Source organism: Lithobates pipiens, unplaced genomic scaffold (assembly GCF_037356315.1).
Source record: "Lithobates pipiens isolate NorthernLeopardFrog02 unplaced genomic scaffold, aLitPip1_a1.2 Scaffold_25, whole genome shotgun sequence".
Taxonomy (NCBI): domain Eukaryota; kingdom Metazoa; phylum Chordata; class Amphibia; order Anura; family Ranidae; genus Lithobates; species Lithobates pipiens.
In genome coordinates, this window is record NW_027507787.1 from 10537129 (window position 1) to 10559650 (window position 22522).

The following is a 22522-nucleotide window of genomic DNA, read 5'->3' on the forward strand; positions in this document are numbered from 1 at the left end:
AAAATCTTTCTTGGCGTACAATACAGGACCCTCCCCTTTTTGTGCCTTTGGTCTGTTACTGCAAAACTTAGGCTTGCATGGTGGGAAGGGTTATGTGAAGGAATGTCTAAAGCAGTTTGAAGCACCTGGAATGTATTTAGCCAATTTAAAGTGTAAAGTTTAATTGCGCTTTAATGCAAAACCTGTGCCTGACAATTATTTATTTTCATATACGGTATATTAAATGCCGATGTGACATGTTTCCTAACTCCTGTACGTTTTTGTGCTTTCTTCATTTTAGTGGGGGTGTTATGATTTACTTTGACCGGATAGAGGTTGTAAATATGTTGACTCCTTCAGCAGGTCAGTATTGTGGTATCTGTGAATGTTTAATTGTGTGTACACGTGAGATAATGTGCAATAACTGATTACTAGAGATTGGCGATGTGGTAATTCTTCTATGTTGCCTAAGCCAAGTTTGTTTTATTCAGGGCCTTGTTGCCCCCTTTTATAAGCATAGAGGGATGAATATGGAAATGTCGTCATTTAAAAGATTAAATAAAACATGTCACAGTATTCAAAAGGTACATCCTGATTAGACTCAGAAATTGAAAAGTGACAGAAACCTGCTTGGCCCTGTAAAGAGGAAAATGGGGCGCTTTTATGAAAAAAATATGTACGTCTGAATAAGACCAATAATTTGAGGCCAATTATTGAAGGTTAACACTAAACTGATTACCTGTAGGGACTTCTAAATCATTGCCTATAGAAAATATGGTATGGAGGTTTCTATTTATTATGGCAGACAGCAGCTGCTTTATAGGCCTTATTTCGTTGTATGAAAACCAGTAATGAACCTTGCAGCGGCATCATCTGCTTGCTGCAAAACTGCAATGTTGATGTACTTTGAAATATGTTTTCTCCTTTTTTTTTTTTTTTTTTTTTTTATAGTGTATGATATTGTGCGGAACTACACAGCGGATTATGACAAAGCATTAATTTTTAACAAAATCCACCATGAACTGAATCAGTTTTGCAGTGTTCACACACTGCAAGAAGTGTATATAGAGCTGTTTGGTGAGTGAACTGCATAGGAGTAATCAGCAAGGATAACTTATTTCTGAATTATGAATAGGATGACGTTTTAAAAAGCAATTTTTCTGTTTATAATGAAAATGCACAATGTTGCTCTTTCTTTACCTTTCAAAGTAGTACATGTAAAGCTGAACTCCTGGCCCAAAATGTCAGTACTTGTTCTCAATAGCCCCAAAGTATTTCAAATCCACTTTGTGTGCACCAAACACCTTTGCAAACCGAAATCTAACAATATAAAGGTAGTAGTGACATGACTGTTCTGTGCAAGATATCAGAGCTGTGGGAGGGACTCAGCAGGCCCGCCCACTCACTGCAGGATAACTTCAAAATACTAGAGGAACCAGACCAGTCAATCTTCACAAGGATAGAGTACCAGTGACTGGTCTGTATACAGGAAGCTCCTGCCCAGAGGCAGCCTTTTAGATGAGTTTACTGCACAGATCTTAAAGAAATACACAAAACCCTTTAAAGCAGTTGTAAACCACTGGACTTTATGCCTTTTACCTTGCAGGGTGTTAAAATATATAAAAAAATAATGTGCTAGTATGCATCACATATTGGCATATTATCTTAAACTTGCCTTAAAACTAAGCCCTCCTACGCTGAGATCTCAAAGCTGCAGCAAGCTCCTATCTTCACCCGTCTTGCTTCCGGGTTTGCGGACTCCGGCTCAAAGACTGGCCGAAACCGCGATGACGTCACTCCCATCCGCAGGGCTCGGAAGGAACGTTGCAGCTGGCCGTTCCATTCAGAGCACGTGCACCAGTGACATCCCTGGCTGCATGTAATGTAAATGTCTCATAAACGGTGTCGTTTAGGAGATATTTACACTACCTATAGGTAAGCCTTATTATAGGCATACCTAATAGGTTAAAGTAATGTGTGGAACTTTACTTCCACTTTAACACAATTGTAAGTGTACTTTTACTTTTTAGAATAATTCACAAATTTGTGGAAGAAACATTCCACCCTTACTTTAATGGAATTGTAATGAAAAATAAAAAAATTGTAAAGTTATTTTCTTTTAAAATAACAAACATGTCATACTTATCTGCTCTGGTTTTGCACAGAACAGCCCCCTCTTCTGGCGTCCCTGCCAGCTCCTTGGGCTCCTCCCATTCTCTGTGCCACCGTGGGAGGCTGCATCCTATGGTTGCACATGTGAGTGCTCAATCCTGAGCTGCACTCACAGTGACACACAGTGCTGCTCGACGCTCCCCAAATTCCCTCGTCATTGGATTGATAGCAGCAGGAGTCAATGGCTAGTGAGGAGGGAGAGAGAGAGAGCACGCAAGCAGCGCCACTGCTCTCGGACACAGTGTTGGATCGAGACCGGCCTCCAGTTTTTGGGGTGGGTTGTCTTGCAGTACTTAAGTTTTTTTTTTTTTTTTTTTTCAGTGTAGTGCGGGGCAATCCAATGCTTTGCTCCCCATGACCAGCAATTAAACGTTGAGATGTCTGTGTGACATATCATTAAAGTTTTGTTGAAAAAGGAGGAAACTATGCAATCTGCCGTGCTCAGCGCATTGGAACTGCACTGATCTCTGCCCCGCTACACTGAGCACACCAGCCGCTACATTGCAATACAGCGGCTGGTATGAACGAGCCCTAATAGAGCTCCCAGGCTTTTAGAGTTCTTGATCTGTTCTTTTAGCAGAATAGACGTGTGCAGGCATTAAGCCAATCCTAATCTAACATATGCAAATAAAATAAAAATACATTCTTTTTTTTCTCTTTTGTACCATTAGAACTGTTAAAAACAATCACAACCCCCACCTCAAATCTTGTATGCCATAATTCTGAACAGTAATGGACATTAAGCCCTCATTCACATCAGTGTAACTAAATTGTCAATCACATGTCACACCCTATTTTGTGTCCCTTTTGGAACTGTTCAAAACGGTGCAACTTGCACCCATTTGAGAGAGGTTCCTGCATGATTTTTGGCGATTTCATGCGTGACTTGCATAGACATCTGTGCATGAAGCTGCACATGAAATCGCACAGACCGGGTGCTTTGAAATCGTGCTGAAGTAGCGTGATTTCAAAGCCGCATTCAGCGTGAACGGGGTGTAAACTAATCTTGCTAAAAGCAGCCAACCCCGCAATGTCTATTGTAGTTGTCAAATCTCCCTTTTTTTATTATAATGTTGAAGGTATCTTATGAAGTTCAGAAGCTGAGCATTGGTTGTTCATACACCATCTGCCTCTCCCTCTGTGTATGAGGCCTTATGTCTATAATACCATTCCTCTGTTGAAAGGCTAAATAAAATATAGTGGCGAGCACCAAGTACAAACAATAGACGTACTCCCGGTATGCTATTTATAAAAATGTTTTACAGATTCCTTTCTATTTAAGCAAGTCACAAATACTCAGTGTTTTTTTTTTCTTGTAAACTGTTGATGTTTTATTTAAAAATAAAATTTTTAACGTGTGTCTTTTTATAGATCAGATTGATGAGAACCTTAAACTATCACTACAGATGGAACTTAATTCCATGGCCCCTGGACTCACAATACAGGTATTAAATGGCCTCCAAATAATAACGTTATTGAAGAATTATTATGATTGTACAAGCTAATCTGTGGTATTGTCTGTAAATTTTGCTGTTTAGGGTGTACGTGTAACTAAGCCGAAGATTCCAGAAGCTATCCGCAGAAACTTTGAACTAATGTAAGTCACTAGGCTGACCTACAGAGTGTAACGTAGATATGAAAATGTTTGTCAGTCATATTCCATGGAAAAAATGTTTTACTGTGTTTTTTCTCTAGGGTTTTTTTTTAATGACTTTAGCCACTAGCATTCCAAATTTTTTTATTTTTTTGCAACAGTTACACATTTTAACCACTTGCCGCACGCCGAGGTATGTCCCTACTTTGGGGGCTGACATCATTGTTATGGCAGCAGCTAACTGCCATAACCCCGGTATCCCCGTGTTTGGTCGGCTACAAGATAAGTGGTCTCTGCAGCAGGTTCACTGCGGGATCACTTATCGGTGGCGGGAGAGAGGCCGGTGCCCTCCAGCGCTTACCAGAGCCGTCGGCAGCGGCGGAGGCGATTGCGTCCTCTCACTTGCTGTACATGGAGACGAGTGAGGGTAAGATGGCCCCCACCCGTCTACATGACATTGCAGGGTGGAAACAACGTCAAAACCTCACTTCCGCCCATATGTCTTAAAGGCACATTTTTTTAAATTGTCATTTTTTTTTCACTTTTTTTTTAAATTGCATTTAAGTCCAAATATGACTTTTTGACCCCAGATCTCGTATAAAAGAGGTCCTGTCATGCTTTTTTCTGTTGCAAGGGATGTTTGCATTCCTCATAATAGAAATAAAAGTGACCCCAATTTATTTATTTTTTTAAAAACAGTGTAAAAATAAAGAGAATTTTTTATTTATTTTTTTAAACTTCCCATCCCGACAAGCTTACGTGCAGAAGCGAACGCATATGTGAGTAGCACCCGCATATGAAAACTGTGGTCAAACCACACATGTGAGGCATCACCGCAATCGTTACAGCAAGAGCAATGATTTTAGAGCTAGACCTCCCCTGTAACTCAAAACATGCAATCTGTAGAATTTTTTAAATGTCGCCTATGGAGATTTTTTAGGATAAAAGTTTGACACCATTCCATGAGTGGGCACAATTTTGAAGTGTGACATTTTGGGTATAAATTTACTTGGCGTAACATTCTTTCACAATAAAAAAAAAAAAACATTGGGCTAACTTTGCTGTTGTCTTATTATTTATATTTTTTTATTCAAAAAAGTGCATTTTTTCCAAAAAGCGCGCTTTAAGATCGCTGCGCAAATACGGTGTGAAAAAAAGTATTGCAATGACCACCATTTTATTCTCTAGGGTGTTAGAACCCCCAAACATTATATATATATATTTTTTTTTTTTTTTCTAAGTAATTTTCTAGCAAACAAAACTGTTTTAAACATGTAAACACCAAAATCTCAAAACGAGGCTGGTCCTTAAGTGGTTAAAGATTTTCTCAAAGAAAAGAACATAGGTGCTTCAGCAAACAAATCTAGTGCAATCATGACAGGCGTATTATATTGCTAGTGATGGCAAGTTTTTTTTGACTATAATGCTTAAGTGAGAAAAGAATCTCTCAAGACTTGAGTGAAATCTAAAATACAAAGGAAAGAGTCAAAATTTAAATACTAAAAATAGTATGTACCCTTCAGAAACTGGAAACTCGCTAAGCTAATAAATACTTGACTTCCCTGAATTTAGGACTAAATCCAATCTACTTGCTAGTTGCTACCCTCTGTCCAGTGAGAATATCCTATTTGCTCACTAAAGTGCTCTCTTTAAATGGGGGGGGGGGGATTGCGGTGGCCGCTCTGCCTGTTTAAACGAATGACAGGCTGATGGCAGTTGCAGCTATTAGCATGTAGCTGCACACCACGGGGTTACCTGCGTTTTGGGACAGATGTCCAAGCTGGTATGCAGCTGACCATGTACATGGCTAAATGGCCAAATGAAGAAGGCCTAAGAGCAAATTTACTTCACAGAACTGCAACTGTGACTTTATTTCAACCTCTTAAGACTTTGGACATCATAAGAAACATGACCAAAACGCTGAAGACGTTAATGGTAGCTATCATTTTTATCACAACGTGTAGCATGTAAAACCTGACTTGTGTATTTACCTGACCTGTGTTTACCTTTTCCTCAGGGAAGGGGAGAAAACCAAGCTATTGATTGCTGCACAGAGGCAGAAAGTGGTAGAGAAGGAAGCAGAGACGGAAAGGAAAAAAGCTGTAATAGGTAAGTTTGCACCTAGAATACTGCATTGAGTATATTAGAGATTTAATTCAAGTATTTTCTATTTATCAAGAAGAGACTTGATTATCTGACTGTTTTTACAAAATACAGTCTTAACCACTTTTTCTTCTTTCGGTATGAAGTCATTAACAATTCACTGTGCTGTGTTTTCATTGACAGAGGCAGAAAAAGTTGCACAAGTGGCAAAAATTCATGATCTACAAAAAGTAATGGAGAAGGAAACTGAGAAACGCATTTCTCAGATTGAAGGTCAGTGTGCCATCTCGTATCACTGAAAAATGTGTGGGCTCTGGTAAACTAGTTAGTTGATCTCTTGCTGGTAGAATAGGTACCTTCATCCCTAGGGTGTGTGTCATCACGCAGGCTGGGCTTGCAGTACGCCACATCATTATGTAATCGCTGTTCAGTTCTGGAAGAATTTCTGCTCCCTGATACCACTGGAAGAAGAAAAACCTGGTTACCAGACCAACCAGAAGACCTCAAGAAAAAGGGAATAAATGTTTGGGGTTCTGCTTTAAGATTTTGGTTGGTGTGGGGGGGTAGGGTTAGAAAGTTCTAAGTGGAAATAAACCTTCCTATCCTTTCGAACAAAGGGAGCCGCCAACTTAGCCTCTGTTCGATCTGCAGTTGCCATGATGCTGCCTATGGGATCAGATATGACACCAATCATTTGATGGCTTGTTAGTTGACGGAAACCTTTAAATCGTTGGGTTTAGTTCCACTTTAGTTTTTGGTTATTGCTTTCTGTGTTCTTTGAGCAGATTCCTCATTTCCTTTCTATTTAACAGGTGTCAGAACAAGAATTCACAGAAAAGCTTCCTCTTGATGTGTGTTAGACTAAACCAGAAACAATAGGGGAGCTCTCCCCAGGGCCCCATTGTATACAGGCAGCAATAAAAATGCTCCTGTTGGCCTCCACCCCACCATACTTCCATAACGAGCTGCTTGCTATGGGGACACTTGTGCATGCTGGCTCCTGGGCCCTACTCTGTGTGTTTAGAAAACACATAGCACATGTCTTGGCCCCCCTCCGTCTCTGTAATTGAAAGCTGCAGGCGCCAATGGCACCCACTGTTGTCTCTGAGCCAATGAGAAGGCAGTGAGCCAGGATGGCATTAGCTCTCATGCACATTGCAGGATCAAGATTGGGCTTGGGTAAGTATAAGGGGGTACTTTAGGGCATTTACAACCACTTTTAAAAGCAACCTCCTGAATACCAAGAGAATATGGAGGCTGATGATGCTAAACGCTGCTTCGAAAAATGTTAGTTCCCTGTCTGTCATACTAATGTGAGGCACTAACTGGAATAACAAGTATGTAAATCAAGAGTTAGGACTTCAACCTCACATTCTAATCTGAACGAGAATTGTGTATCTACATAAGGGCTCATTTACTATGGTTGGTAAAAACTGAAAATGTGTATTTCAATTGTGTATTTAGCTATTTGTCTGGGGTTCTACTTTTAGACATCACCAGTATTGCGCACTTATTTGGCATTTTAGCCGAAGTGCATGTTATATATATTTTTTTTTTTATTACTGAAATTGAATCTGTTTATATTTTTCCTTCCCAGTTTACTCCTTTTTCATCCTCATCAAATTTTCATGTTTAAGTTAAATCTTTTAGTTTTTGTTAAACACCTTATTTTAGACCCACTGGCTGGGTCTTTTGTACCTTGCTTCACTATGCAATGCAGGCTAATCGTGGCTGGTGGGAAGTGTACATAGTATCCTGAAAACATTTCAGTACTGAAGATTCATCAGCCCTTATGCAAGCTGTCTCTTTGAGGCAGTTACTGTATATTGAAATGCCTTGATGGGTGGATGTCTGAAGAAATGGGCAATTCTAGGCAGACTGCATTTGGATGCAGACTGTCCTAGGTGTTGTCCACATGAGATGCTAAGCCTCCAAGCTTGAAGGGATTGAATGAATGAAAGGGGCAGACCAGGTACTGTAAGGCTGGGGGGGAAAAGACTTGGTGTCTGACTTGCTGCAGCTCATCAAGACTCATCAGCCCTGATGCAAGCTGGCTCTTTGGGGCAATTACTGTATATTGAAATGCCTTGATGGGTGGATGTCTCTCCAAAGCAATGAGCAATTCTAGGCAGACTGCATTTGGATGCAGACTGTTCTAAATGTTGTCCACATGAGATGCTAAGCCTCCAAGCTCGAAAGGACTGAAATTGAATGAATGAAAGGGGCAGACCAGGTACAGTAAGGCTGGGGAAGTAAAGACTGTGTCTGACTTGCTGCAGCTTCTAATGCACATTATGAGAAGTTCAGTGTTGAGTGAAATCGATGTGAATAATTCTAGTATGAAAGGTGCATGCACAACTGTGCAAGATGGAAAATTAAGCTGGAGATAATTCTAGATTTAGCTTACTGATTTAACACCTGTTATTTGTGTTCTGACCTCAGATTCAGCTTACCTTGCCAGGGAAAGAGCCAGAGCAGATGCTGACTATTACACTGCTGAAAAGTTTGCAGAGGCCAACAGGGTAAGAGTACAATTACTTGGTAAATGCTGTAGTTAAAACAAGTTTTAAGAAATGTTCTCCCCTCCAGTTTTAAATTGCCCTGTGTGACATGTTTACCTAAAGTGGAAGTAAACCCTTCTATCGTTTTCAGCCAAGGAAGCTGCCAGCTTGGCCTTGGTTTGATCTTAAACCTGCACATGTGATCAGTTATGACACCAGCCATTGGATGATTTGACAGTTTGGTTGAGATCACAACCAATGTGACAGCCTTCCCGGCATACCAGAAATGTAACTGTTTTTTAAACTGTTAAATCGATGGGTTTACCTCTGCTTTAAGGATAATGGCAGAAAAATAAATTGCTTCTAAATATTTATTTTCTATGTGCATTAACTTGGCATGTACCGCCTACATTTTTCACATTCTCCTTTTTAGTTGAAACTGACACCACAGTATCTGGAGCTCATAAAGTATCAAGCCATTTCTGCGAACAATAAGATCTATTTTGGAAGCGACATCCCCAGCATGTTCATGGATTCCACTTCTCTGAAACCTCCGGTAATGCAGCAATATGGTGGAGGTTTGTCAGAAAGAGAGGGCAAGTCTCAGAAGAAGGCTGGGAAATTGTGAAAATGATCTGGTGAGGGAAGACTCTTTGCAGCCTCTTGGATATGAAGAAGCTATAAGGATGGAACCCGATCAAGCACAACAGCTTTCTAAAGACTGATCATAAAACGTCAACTGCCACTTCATCTGCTCCTGATTTCTTCTGCTTTTGAATTTTATTCTTTCAATAGTTAGCCTTGCTCCATCTTTTCTTTGATCTTCCAGTTGAACATCAAGCTGTATAAGAATGATACCCGGTGCTCATACTGAGCTTCGCATACAGCTGCGTTTTAAGCAGTCATGGGCTGTTGTCCCTTTACACACTACATCTTCTAAAATGTGCCTCTCGAACCTTTAGAGGATAACTTTGAAAGGCTGGGATTACTGTTTGCAGAAGCAGAAAAGTTTTCTTCTGTATGCAGTGCCTATAATTATATATTAAAGGAAGGCAGAGTTCAGTTGGAAAAGATCTTATGGTCTGTTATGATGGCTTAAACAACTGCGCTATCTGTACTTTCTTCATTGCACTATAGTGACCTGTTGATTCCTTTAGAAATCCAGGAGATGCAAACCCAAGTCTTAACTGTTGACTTACATCAGCGATTCCTCTCTGAAAGATCTCATGAGCTAACTTGCAAGAATACGATAAAGCTGGCCTTCTATCATTGAGTGGATTGGTGCAGAAAGCTGTCCTTTTTACCACTTTTGTACAAGCATTTGGAAACAGGTTCTTATTGCTATTTGTTGCTTTGACAGGTATCTGGGACTGTCGTAAAATCCTATTTTTTTTTTTTTTTTTTTTTTTTATTTCCTGTTGTCTTACTGTAAATAGTGGTATCCAGGCTATGAGCTACTCTGAGTGTTCAGAAATCCTTTTTGGTGCTCGTTTCCCACAATACTGATTCTAGTATTGGATTCTGAAGACTAGTTGAAAAGACTGGTTTTGTGCATGTGTTTAAATTCCTTTTAGAAGGACTCTGTAGAGATTAAAAAAAAATTGCACACCCTGCAAAAGAAAACTACTTACTTGTCCCACTGCCTGTTCATCATATCTTTACATTCTTGCCAAACAAAGCCACTGTCAGCATCAGATAAACCTGGAAGTTCTTTTGTTCTACCCTGCAGCCACACTGGTAGCAGCTGTCGGATGGAACCACAGGCATCCAGCACACCTGGAAATGTGTGACAGATGCTGAAAGTCTGCGGCCGGTTTTGCTTGTGGGTGGACAAGTATATAATTAATCTTCTTTTGCACAGTGGGCTTTTTATGTTTTTTAATTCAGCAACAGAGTCACTTTAAGGACTGCTATACACCAACACTGAGAGCACTTCATCTGAGTTAGTGTTGATGCAGGACAGATATTTTATTTACCTTTAGGTGCCGACAGTACACAAATATGCGGCCGTGTATTTGTGTACCGATTAGCAGACACAGCCGTGCCGAAAGCATGCTGCTGGCACAGTTACCAGCAGCTAACCGAAAGCTCCCGATCATGTGATCACCGTGACAGCCGATCACAGCGGTCACATGATAACAAATCCCGCCTCCTGGCATCTGAAAACTCTTAAAGGGCTGGGACAAAGTGGTTAAAATCTACTTTTTGTTGGCGTTTTTACAGTCTCTGGTTCTAAGGAGTTCTCAGAATGTTGTAAAAATGGACATTAAAAGTTTAACCAATATCAGCTATTGCTCGCTATTGCTCATTATTTGAACAATTTAATTAGGCTGTTATCAAGTAAAATTTAGGGAGGATAAACTTGTCAATGTCTATATTTAATCAAAATTATTATAACTGATATGCCTGAGATTGCTTAGCAGGTGGAAGGAAATGCTAAAGCTACTGAATATATTTTATTAACTATCTTTTTGTATAATTTTTTTGGAATCATAACAGATTCATTGCTGACTGGAACATAAACATGACCTAACAGTTACCTTCCTTAAATATCCTTATTCATCCAGTAACTCATAGAGAAAAAAGTGAAAGGACTTCTACATCTGTAAATGCTAGTTCCTTGGCTCTCATCTGTTCTGACCTTTTTGAGTTTATTGACCCAGAAACGGTATGAAGATCAAAAGTTTTGACTTCTGCGTACTTGTTGAGGGTCAGTGGCTGTGTTAAGGATAGAAGCAGCCAGGTGACTACCATTTTTAAGCCTCGTACACACGATTGGACTTCAAACAATCTCTTCTGTGGATTTCTGTCCAAAGGGAGTTGGCGCTGAACTTGTATTGTGTACACACAGCAGGACTTTTTCAGTTAACTTTCACCAAATCATGTGGTTTTTCTGCTCTTTACCGCCACCCTTTGGTCAACTTCTGTATTGTTGTCTGATGTTTTGCATTGGTTCTGAGCATGCGTGTTTGTACTTTGGACTTAAGTCCGATGGATTTCTGTACACACGATTGGACTTTGCTCCATCTGACTTTTGTCTGTTTGCAGAGCAAACGTTTGTCCAATGAAAACCAAAAAAGTTTGTCCGATGGAGCGTACACACGGTTGGATGTTGCCTCCTTTAAAACAGCTAATTTGTATGTTTGTTGTCAAAAAGTCAGATCATGTGTATGGGCCTTTACAAGTAAGGGTGGACAATGGTATTTTTTTATATTTTTATTTTATGTATGGCTGGTATATAAATATAATTCAAAGATAAGACCTAGATCTGGGCTAATGTATATGTGAATAATAGAAAAAAATGATCAAACACAGTTTAAATAATGCAGTACACGAACTTGTGTCCAAAATTTTAACAAAGTCCCATATCAAATTGATGTCAAAAGCCCAAATGCCATCTGTGAACACGCAATAGTGACTTGACCTTCACTGTACCCCACAGGATGTACTCTCTCACCTTTTTAGTTTGAGCCCCACTACAAAGGTCAATTGAGTAGGAGGAAAACAACCAAGGTGGATTGATGGGCTCAGATGGATGTTCTCATAGGCAAAATGGTCATGGCTTCAATGGATCATCAGCAGGAACAGTAAACCCAGCCAGTTGCATCAGCTCATTTCACTCAGCTTATTTAGCTGTATACAGCTAGTCACTGTGATATGTATATAAAAATGTATGTTTATAATGCTTTAAAACAAAATAACAGATCATATACACTGCATAAATATAAATGCAAAGTTAAGAAACAAGCAAAAGCGTTAACAGTTGTTATATGGACCAATAAAAACCAAACGCTTGTCAGAACTAAGGGATGTATGAAACTGTTAAAACATTAAAGCCCTTTTTTGTGCTGTAAAGCATTAATATAACAGCTGAATAAAATGAAATTCAGCCAGGAGGAGTGATCTTGCAGTGACTATCTGTATACAGCTAAAGAAGCTGACCGATTTGAGGTTATAGTTGTAGCTGGCTGGGTTCACTGTTCCTGCTGCTGATCCCTTGAAGCTGTGATCATCAATCTGCCTTGGTTGTTATCCTCGTACTTGTTTTGACCTTTGTAGAGTGGAGGTCAAACTAAAAGGTTAGATCACATCCTGTGGAGGTCAGTGTCCAAAAGTGAGTGGTCCAAACTCCATCTGTGAACACGCAATACACATCACTATTGCGTGTTCACAGATGGCGTTTGGACCACTCACTTTTGGACACTGACCTGATTATATTGGACTTCGTGGTCCACCAAATTTTGCACGCAAGTTTGTTATTGTATTGTGTAACATAGCTGTGTTTGATCATTTTTAGATTGATTTATTGACCTATATATTAGCACAGCACTCTCCTCTTTAAATTTCATTATATACACTTTTTTTTCTGCTAGCAGCTTGAGGGTTGGTTGTAGTGCAATATTTTTTTTCTGATGTGTCTATAAATATACTTGTATTGAAATGCAAGTATGCAGCAGAAATCCCGCATGCCAATCTTCTCTTGGGGGCACAGTTTGTGCAACATTTCTGTCCATGCCAATGTAACGCTCCATGTACACTGGCAGCTCTTGAACTTGAGTTTAGGAGCGTTTATTTACCAAAGCTCCTAAACTCCACTCCATAAAAGCCTGTGTGTCCATGTACACATAGGCTTTTAGGATAGTTTATGAGCTGCTGAGGTTAGAAGATGGGAACGTTTTGACTTCTGGCTGCAAAATCGCGGCCCGCAGTCAAAGTAGCTCAAGTGTACATGAAGCATAATAGTACTGATTGGAGCTCCCTTTTATTGGCATGGATTGACTGCAGTATCACTTTTTGACCAGCTGCATAATTCAGGTGAATGTCGGATATTATTATGACCCAGAAGGTTGCGAGGTTGTCTTTCCTTCCTTCAAAATTTTGTGCTTTGACGCTAAAGAGCACATGTTCAAGAATGTAGATGTCATCAGCCAGTTGAATGACTGACTAGTTAAAATGAAACCCTTCCTCCTCTTTCTGAGCAAGATCACTCTATTGCAGCTCTCACTAGTAGCCACGTTTTCTACATCCTTTATTGGCAGGAAAGTGTTCCTTTTGCAAAAAACAATACTTTTTTTTTTTTTTTTCTCCCCCCCCCCCCCCCCCCATCATTTTATATGATCTATTTAGAAATGTTTTATTTGAAGGACAAACTCATTAGAATGTTTCATTAAATAAAAAGGTTAAGATGTTGGATTCTGTTTAAGCAGATGTATATTAAATTGTTTCAAATGCAGCATTTATCTGTAGTTTACTCCTGCCAGTATTAAAGGTTTAGTCTACTCCAAAAACACACACACACACACACACACACACACACACACACACACACACACCATTTCAATTTATAATTGTGCTGTCATTTATTATTTTTTCGTAGGGAGATCTTTTTAGCTGTCATTGTCATCTCTATCCCCACCCCTCAAAAACCATGTGGGTAGGCTAGCTGGCTTACGCCTCAACTAGCTTTTATTATTTGTGAGGGGAATAGGCTGTAGATTCAACAAACTCCCATCTGCCAAAAACTGAACTCTGTTTGAATAGTGGTGACTTATAATCACTTTATTAAAGGTTAAGTTAAAGTTTAAGTTCAAGTTAATTTTTACCATAAAGCACACTATGCTGTCTCATGCAGGTATAGCCGTATAATGTGCTAAATCAAACTTTTAAGCCAGGGCTCCCTTCCTGTTTAAAGAAGCCAAAACCGCATTAAAATGAATCCACCTTGAAATCATCTTCGGCCATTGATGTCTCTGACCTGAGCTATTGTAGGGATGGGGGAGCTGCTGGGACCAGCTAACTCTAGTGCCACGAGAGGAAGCCCTGTCCTGTTTTCTTCCTTTTCTTTTTTTTCCAGGCTCCACACTCGCAGTGTGTACTCTCTCCTGTCGTGTCCTGGGGACAGCATATGTGATATGGGACAGCACTGTACTTTTTGGAAAAGGGTAAATTTAAAGCTCAACTCCAAGTAAATGGCTAAAAAAACACAATCTTAACACACAAGGAGCTGCTTTTTACCAGCTAAAGTATCTATATTCCTGCCCATCCAGTTCTGTGATTTACACTACCCTGCCAGGCATCACAGGCCAATGGACATAACTTTCTGTTATAATACTGTAATAAGCATACAGTAGTTTCCTTCACACCACCACCTGTCTGCTGACTGGACAGTGAAAAAGCAGCCACAGACCAATAAGGTAATCTGTCTGCTTTCTCCTCATATCAGCATGTTGCCTGTCTGTGCATTTGCATGCAGTACACCACATTTCTCCCAGTCTGAGTGCTGCTATTAGAGGGGTTTTTTGCTTTAATAATGAATACAGAGCTGCATTCACGTGTGTGTGTATATAAGGCTGTGTTCACATCTAGGCCTAGTTGGGTGTTTTTCTGCTGTAAGCCTCTAAAAACGCCCAACAAGACAAATCCCATTTATTTCAATAGCCTCTGTTCACATCTGAGCGTTTTGTCTGAAGCCTCAAAAAAGTACAGGAGTTTTTTTGGCAGATTACAGCCATTTTCTGCTTTTTACATTGGTGAACTTTTGACTTGTGCAAAATCGCTGCACTTTCTGCCTGAAAACAAAACACCTAGGTTTAAACGAAGCCTAATGTTTGCCTGGAGTTCAGCTTTAGGAATCCCAGATATGTCATTTTTTTATTTTTTTTCTATTCGCTACATTTTTGTTAAATGAGGGTTCAGAAAACAACACTTGTGCTGCGCCAATAATCGTGTTTCTGACTAGCAGGTATATGAAGAGAATTGCCTGCCTTAATTTAACTACACCACTACTTTCTTTAGTTTCTGATATGCACCACCGTTTTATATTCCATGACATCTCTACATTGGGAAGGATATTTATATGCAAATGATACTTTTGGACTTTAAAAAAAACAAAAACAATAAAATAATTATTTTGGTACCAAATCCAGAGTCTTGTATTGTAATCTAGTGTATGTTTTGAATTTTCTCATGTATGTAACTGGTATAAAGTTTGAAAGTGCCATTGTTTTTTTTTTTTTCTTGGTGCTATAGAACAGTCTGCTTTTGTATTTATTTTACCTGCGACTCAGTTTTTTGCAAGCTTTATAGTAGAACCTTGTCCCAATCTTATATTTACATTGATTGGTATTATAATACATTGCGGTTTGCAATGGGTTCATCAGTTTCAGCCATAACCCTATCGGCCATAACCCCTGTGTTTGTTTTTTATTTATTTATTTATTTATTTTTTCATTCGACGGCTGGTTTTCTCGTGAAAGCGCTCCAAACGGCTCATGAGCTGTTGGAACGCTTTCAGAAGCTGCGGCAGGGGATGTCTCTCCCCCACCCCCTCGCAGCCACTTGCCTGCTTTTTTCACGCTTAACGTTTCCACCAACGCACCCAAGAAACTCTGCTACAGTGCAGTCGGCTGGTCACAGTGGTGATAAACTAGATCGTCTTTGATCGGCCCTATGGCCTTGGAGGACCAAAGCGACGTTATGACATCACTTCCGGTCCAGGGTGCAAGTAACCAATTTTTATTTTTTAAAGCAAAAGATCAAAATTTCTTTGGATCCTTTTTTGCTTTTAAAGTTAAAGGAGAGACTTGGGGTATTTAAAAAAAAAAAAAAGTGCCACATCCCTCCTTGCATGCAGAAACGAACGCTTACACAAGTCTAACACACACATGTAAACGGTGTTCGCACCACACGTGAGGTATCACCACAAATGTTGGCGCAAGAGCAATAATTCTAGTTGGTCTCCTATGCAGGTTTTGATGTACCCTAGGTTGACGCCATTCCACGAGTGTTTGCAATTTTAAAGCGTGACATCTTTCTTTATTTTACAAAAAAAATTGGGGTATATCTATATTTTGTTTTTATTTTTTAAATATGAATGTCAACCAGCTCCAACACATATTGTGAGATATCTAAAAAAAACAAGACAACAAATAAGAAAATATGTTGCACTCAAAAACCTCAGTGAATAAACAAAAACGTAAATAGGCAAGAATATAATATTGTGGACTAATGTTTTTGTTTATTCACTGAGGTTTTTGAGCTCAACGTTTTTCTTTTTTTAATGTAAGTAAATATATAGTTCTTTTTTTTTTTTTTTTTTTTTTTTTCATTAAATTGTATTTTTTCTAGAAAAATTGCCTTTGAAAAACCATTGTGCAAATAACGTGTGACATAAAAAAAAATTACAACGAACGCCATTTTATGCCCTAGGGTCGCTATTAAAAAATATATATATTTCTTATTGTACATCAATGGACACAGAGTCATAGTAGTTACTATGTGGGTTATAGGCCACCTTCAGGTGATGGACACTGATACGCCTTAAGACAAAAAGTGCACTCCCTATATAATCCCTCGCACTACTGGGAGTACCTCAGTGTCTAAGGTGTTGGTCACGAGTGAACATGTTCTGTGCTGAGCTCCACTGGAGCAATCCTTGCTGGCCATGCAGCCAGATCCATTCAAAGTGTCTGGCCGAATTGAATGGTATCCCGGCCTCGTATCTGAAGAAACAAGGTCTCGCCTGTAACGCTTCTATTTTTAGAGAGCTGGACCTCAGGGTCCAGTACTTTTTGGTATTAAGGCCATGAAGTTTTTACTGGTGGTGGTGCTATTAGAGGCCCAGGATTGTGGGTTTCCTTGAGGATCCCCAGCTCCTGAAGGTTTAACGGAACCCATGGTGAAGAATGGGTCTGTTGGTTTACCACAGAAAACCCTGTGGCAGGAAAGGTAAATGGAGTTTTCTAAGAAATTTTTAAAATTTTTCTTATGATTGTTGCCTTTAAATTTAGTGTGTCATGCCTATGTATCACCACTGGGGGCTGTATTGAGCACTTACCGTCTCGTGCTTCTCAGCCCACGTTGTGTCTAGGAAGCAGCAGTTTCGTCTTCCTCTGGCCAAGCAGCAGACCTCCGGTAAGTCTAGGCAGGTTCCCTCGCCTCACCAGATGCCCCCCTGTGCTGTTTTTTTCTTCCCCTCTTCTTGGGGAAAGAGCGCTACAAATAATTTTTTTTTTTAAAGCACGCCACTTGGCGGCTTCCAGCCCCCCCCCCCCCCCTCGCCATTCCTTATTCCTGTAGGATCAGGAGCTCACGTGGGAAAGATCTCTTTTAAAAATATAAAAAATAGAGCTGTCTTTTGGTGGTATTTAAGTACAGCTTGGAGTTTTAATTTTTGATAAACAAACAAAAAATGATGCAAAAAAAAAACATGTTTAATAGTTTTTTATAAAAGTTTGCAAACGGGTCATTTTTCTCCTTCATTGAAATGCGCTGATGAGGCGGGACTGGTGGGCACTGATAGGCGGCACTGGTGGGCACTGATAGGCACAGTTAAGGCGGCACTAATAGGCACAGATAAGGCGGCACTGGGCAAAGATGGGCACAGATAAGATGGCACTGATAGGTGGCATGGATGGGTGACACTAAAGGGCACTGATACGTACCACTGATAGATGGGCACTGATAGGTGGCTCTGATGGGCACTGGTAGATGACACTGATGGGCACGGATATGTGGCACTGAGGTGCAGCACTGTTGAGGCAGATTGTGGGCACTGATAGGTGGCACTGATGTATGGCACTGTGGGTACTGATGGGTGGCACTGTGGGCACTGATGGGTGGCACTTTTTTTAATATCTGGGTGGCACTGGCAGGGGGCAGGTGGGCACTTATAAGCTGGCCGTGATCGGGACTGATGTCCTGATCACAGCCGCCGGTGATCGGCTTTTTTTTTCTCTCGCAAGGAGGAAAAATAGCTGATTTTACCGGCTCTGTTTTGTCACATGATCAGCTGTCATTGGCTGACAGCTGATCACGTGGTAAGGGGTCGGGATTGACCCCTTGCTCCGATCCGTGACCAGGCGAGTGTGGCCTATAACCCACATAGTAACTACTATGGCTCTGTGTCCCATGATGTACTTCAAAGAAAAGTATTTTACAGGTAAGCTGATTTATTTATGTATTAATTATGTGTGTATATATATTTGGGGTTAAAAGTCATTTTCTAGCCAAAAATATTGATTTAAACTTGTAAACAAAAAGTGCCATAAAAGGCTTGATCTTCAAATGGTTAAAGAGCAGCTCATAGATTTGCCTTTATATGTTTTCAGATGAATTGCACTCCAGAGCAGGCAGCACTGCAAGTGAAATCCGAGACTGATTTTCAGTTTCCCAAAATAAGCTGGTAGCAGTGAGAAACACCTGGCCTCTGAATCCTCATATGAGGCTATTGTAGTTTTAGAGGCTCGTGCAAAATGTCAGTTTTGTGTACATTGTGACCACTAAGCTGACATTCAAGTAACACTTTGCAGTCTTTTAAAACAAATTAAAGATTTACTAGCATTTGCATGACCATTCCATTCTTCGCTTTCCTGTTAGTGGCTATGAACCTATGCACAAAGGGTTACATTTCTAAAGCAGTCACTTTCACCAAACTTTTTACTGCCGGTAAAAGTTCCCGTTTTGAATGACAGTGACTGATTGGCCTAAATGTTAAAAGTCACATTCTCTGCTTTTTATACAGTATATGCATTTTTGCTGTTAAAGTTCTGCAGGAAGCGTCAGTTGATCACTGCGCTTGTGTGTTCTATTGATCACTGCAAGTGGCTTGACACATGTTACATTAGAACCTAAGAGTGTAAAATTGTAAGAAAGGTAGGGTTGGCCTTTAACATCCATGCATTACCGCACTGCAACAGTGTGAAACTGGCCTAAGAAACGTTCCTTTCTCAGAACTGTTAACCCACATATAAATTTACAGTGGAATTTCTTGTTTATACAGGACACGGGCAGATTCAGAGATGATTGGGTCACGGTGAGGTACTTTCAGGTGATTGGACACCGGTAAAAATAAATAAATAAAGCTTTGAGGACCCCTATATATCCCCTCCCACTCCCAGCCACCCCCAATTCTTTTGGTGTTTGATATTTCCTCTCTGTTGAGGGTACTTTATTAGTGACACTTACCAAATTTCTTTTATACCTGCACTCCGCATGAGAGTGCAGGGCTGGCCTGTAAAGTTGTTTTGGGCACTGGATACTTTGTTAGGTGCCCACCTTGGCATGTGTTGTGGTGTTAGCTGCAGAGGCATCTGCACCAGTGTGACCCAGTCCATGAAGGATGACCTCGTTGGGGAGGTATCCTCTTCCGAAGTGGGTGAAGCTGGGAATGTAACATTTTACTCCCTGTACTCATCTGCAGGATAATGGGCATTATTGACCTTGGTGCCTCCTGCTCCCTGGTGGGTCCTCCTGCTAAACCTCTTTGGCCTCTTTCACACCTATGCGTTTTTTGTTGCTTTCGCAGAAATGCACTTCAGTTCATTTAACATGGTTTCCTATGGGACACATTCACATCCTAAGCTTTTTTCAGCCACTGCATATTTGGAAAGGGTCAAGCCGAAGCACCGTGTAAGAAGCTCCTAGCCAGTTTCCCTTTTTAATGGCGAACGGCTATTCGGAGAAGATTTGGATAAATACTTACAGAAGCTTTTGCCATTGAAAATCTATCTGTTGCCAGTAAAGTAGAAATGTAGACATTTCTCATTTAAGCGGGCCCTCTTCTCCTGTATCAGGGACATCTGCCTCTAGGCAGTCTCGATGGCCTCAGCCATCAGGGACCGCACCAAGGTCAGAAAAGATTTTGGGGAAAGAAGCCCACCAAGAAGAGTACTAAAGCCTCCTTATGAAGGGGCACCCCCGCTTGCTCGAGTGGGGGGAAGGCTCCTGCAATTTTCAATGGTCTGGCAGGAGCAATATCAGGACAAGTGGGTGGCTTCTGCGGTTTCTCTAGGTTACAAACTAGAGTTCTGAGTTTTGCCGTCTCCCCGGTTTCTAAGGTCTGGGGTTCCCAAAGACCCAGAAAAGAAGGCTCTCCTTCAAGCACTGGACCATCTGCTAGCCAAGGCATTCATATCAGAGGTTCCCTTAGAGGAACAGAGCACAGGTTTTTATTCAAACCTCTTCACGATCCCAAAACCGAGCGGGGAAGTAAGACTTATTTTAGATCTCAGAGATCTAAATCAGCACTTGAGCATCTGATCCTTCCGCATGGAGTCAATTCGGTCGGTAGTAGCCATCCTCCGAGGAGAATTTTTGGCTTCAATCGATATCAAGCATGCCTATCTTCACGTGCCAATATTTCCCGCTCACCAGAGGTTTCTGCGCTTCGAAGTAGAAAACCGTAATTTTCAGTTTGTGGCTCTGCCATTGTCTAGCCACTCATCGAGTATTCTCAAAGATTCTGCCTCCTGCTTTAGGCAGATTAAGTGCTCAGGGCATAATGGTCCTAGCCTATTTAGACGATCTACTCTTAGTAGATCACTCGGTTTACGGGTTAGACCAGGGTCTGGTGACAACGGTAAACTACCTGGAATCTCTAGGCTGGGTTCTCAACCTAGAAAAATCCTCCTTGAGGCAATCAAGGAGAGTACAGTGCCTGGGACTAATCATAGATACCAGGGAAAGGTATTTCTACTAATCCATCTCATCAAGGCAAAGAAAAAGCCTTTTATTCGGTTGTGCATGAGATTGTTTGGGAAGATGGTGGCCTCCTTTGAGCACAGTTTCATTCAAGATTGCTACAAAGTGCAATCCTGTCAGCCTGGAACAAAAGGGTTCAGGCCTTAGATTTTCCAATTCAGCTTGCTCCCGACGTACGTCAGAGCCTAAACTGGTGGCTGATATCCAGCAACCTTCAAAAGGGAAAGACATTTCTACCTGCCACCTGGAAGTTAGTAATCACGGATGCCAGTCTTTTAGGCTGGGGAGCAGTCCTGGAAGAGGATTCTGTCTAGGGAAAGTGGTCCAGGTTAGATGGGACTTTGCCTATCAATATTTTGGGCAATTCGTCTGGCTTTAAGAGCCTGGACGGTCAGACTAAAGAGCTGTCCTGTCAGGATTCAGTCCGACAACGCCACAGCTGTGGCTTACATCAATCACCAGGGGGGCACGAGGAGTTGTGCAGCCCAGAGAGAGGTGAATCACGTTCTGTCTTGGGCAGAACACAACGTCCCTTGCCCATCTGCAATTTTCATTCCCGGGATAGAGAATTGGCAGGCGGACTACTTGAGCCTCCAACAATTCTTTCCAGGAAAGTGGTCTCTTCACCCCGACATCTTTCTTGCGATATGTCAGAGATGGGGTATTCTGGACGTGGACCTCTTCGCGTCCAGATTCAACGACGGTCGACAACTTTGTGTCAAGGACAAGGGATCCGGTAGCTTGCGAAACAGACATGTTAGTCTTCCCGTGGGATCAGTTTTCTCTGATCTACGCATTTCCTCCAGTTCTGCTACATCCGCGCCTTCTTCGCAGAATCGGGCAGGAACAAAAAGTGATTCTCGTGGCCCAGAAGGCCTTTGTTCGCCGAGATCATAAGGATTGCAGTAGGAGTTCTCTGGACTCTGCCATTACGGCCGGACCTTCTTTTTTATGGTCTGGTATTCCATCCTACCTTAGACGCTAAATTTGACGGTCTGGCTATTGAGACCCACATCCTAAGGGATCGTGGGTTATCTCCTTCGGTCATATCTACCTTGATTAATGCCAGGAAGCCAGCTTCCAGGATCATTTACTATAGAGTCTGGAAGGCATATGTTGCCTGGTGCAGAGCCAAGGGTTGACACCCCAGGAAATATGTTCTAGGTAGAATCCTTGATTTCCTACAGATGGGATTAGAGATGAATCTGGCCTTGAATACCATCAAGGGCCAGATCTCGGCCTTGTCCGTATTCTTTCAGCGACCTTTAGCTTTTCACTCTTTAGTGCGCAGCTTTTTGCAGGGGGTAACACGGATCAGTCCCCCGATCAGGACACCCCTAAATCCTTGGGATTTGAACTTGGTCCTGTTATCTTTGCAAAAGCGGCCTTTTGAACCCTTACGGGAAATTCCCTTGGTTCTGTTGACCAGAAAGATAGATAGTCTTTCTGGTTGCCATTTCTTCTGCTAGAAGAGTTTCTGAACTAGCGGCTCTATCTTGTAGGGAGCCATATCTGATTATGCATAAGGATAAGGTGGTTTTATGCCCTCATCCTGAATTCCTGCCAAAGCAGGTGACAGGGTTTCACTTACACCAGAATATTCTTCCTTCATTCTTCCCAGAGCCTCAATCTAGGGAAGAGAGGTTGCTACATTCCCTTGATGTAGTAAGGGCAGTCAGAGTGTATTTAAAGG

At 41.1% G+C, this 22522-nt stretch overlaps 1 protein-coding gene across 1 annotated transcript in view; it reads left to right on the top strand.

The window, feature by feature from the left end:
• Positions 1 to 15270, top strand: part of ERLIN1 (ER lipid raft associated 1) — a 54340-nt gene extending 39070 nt beyond the window's left edge. Inside the window, exons 5-12 of the mRNA XM_077454053.1 lie at positions 281 to 342; positions 931 to 1056; positions 3523 to 3596; positions 3690 to 3748; positions 5763 to 5854; positions 6032 to 6121; positions 8291 to 8370; positions 8783 to 15270. Coding sequence (XP_077310179.1) covers positions 281 to 342; positions 931 to 1056; positions 3523 to 3596; positions 3690 to 3748; positions 5763 to 5854; positions 6032 to 6121; positions 8291 to 8370; positions 8783 to 8977 — 778 coding nt within the window. The 3' untranslated portion in view covers positions 8978 to 15270. The remainder of the gene's footprint in view (positions 1 to 280; positions 343 to 930; positions 1057 to 3522; positions 3597 to 3689; positions 3749 to 5762; positions 5855 to 6031; positions 6122 to 8290; positions 8371 to 8782) is intronic.
• The last annotated feature ends 7252 nt before the right edge of the window (positions 15271 to 22522 follow it).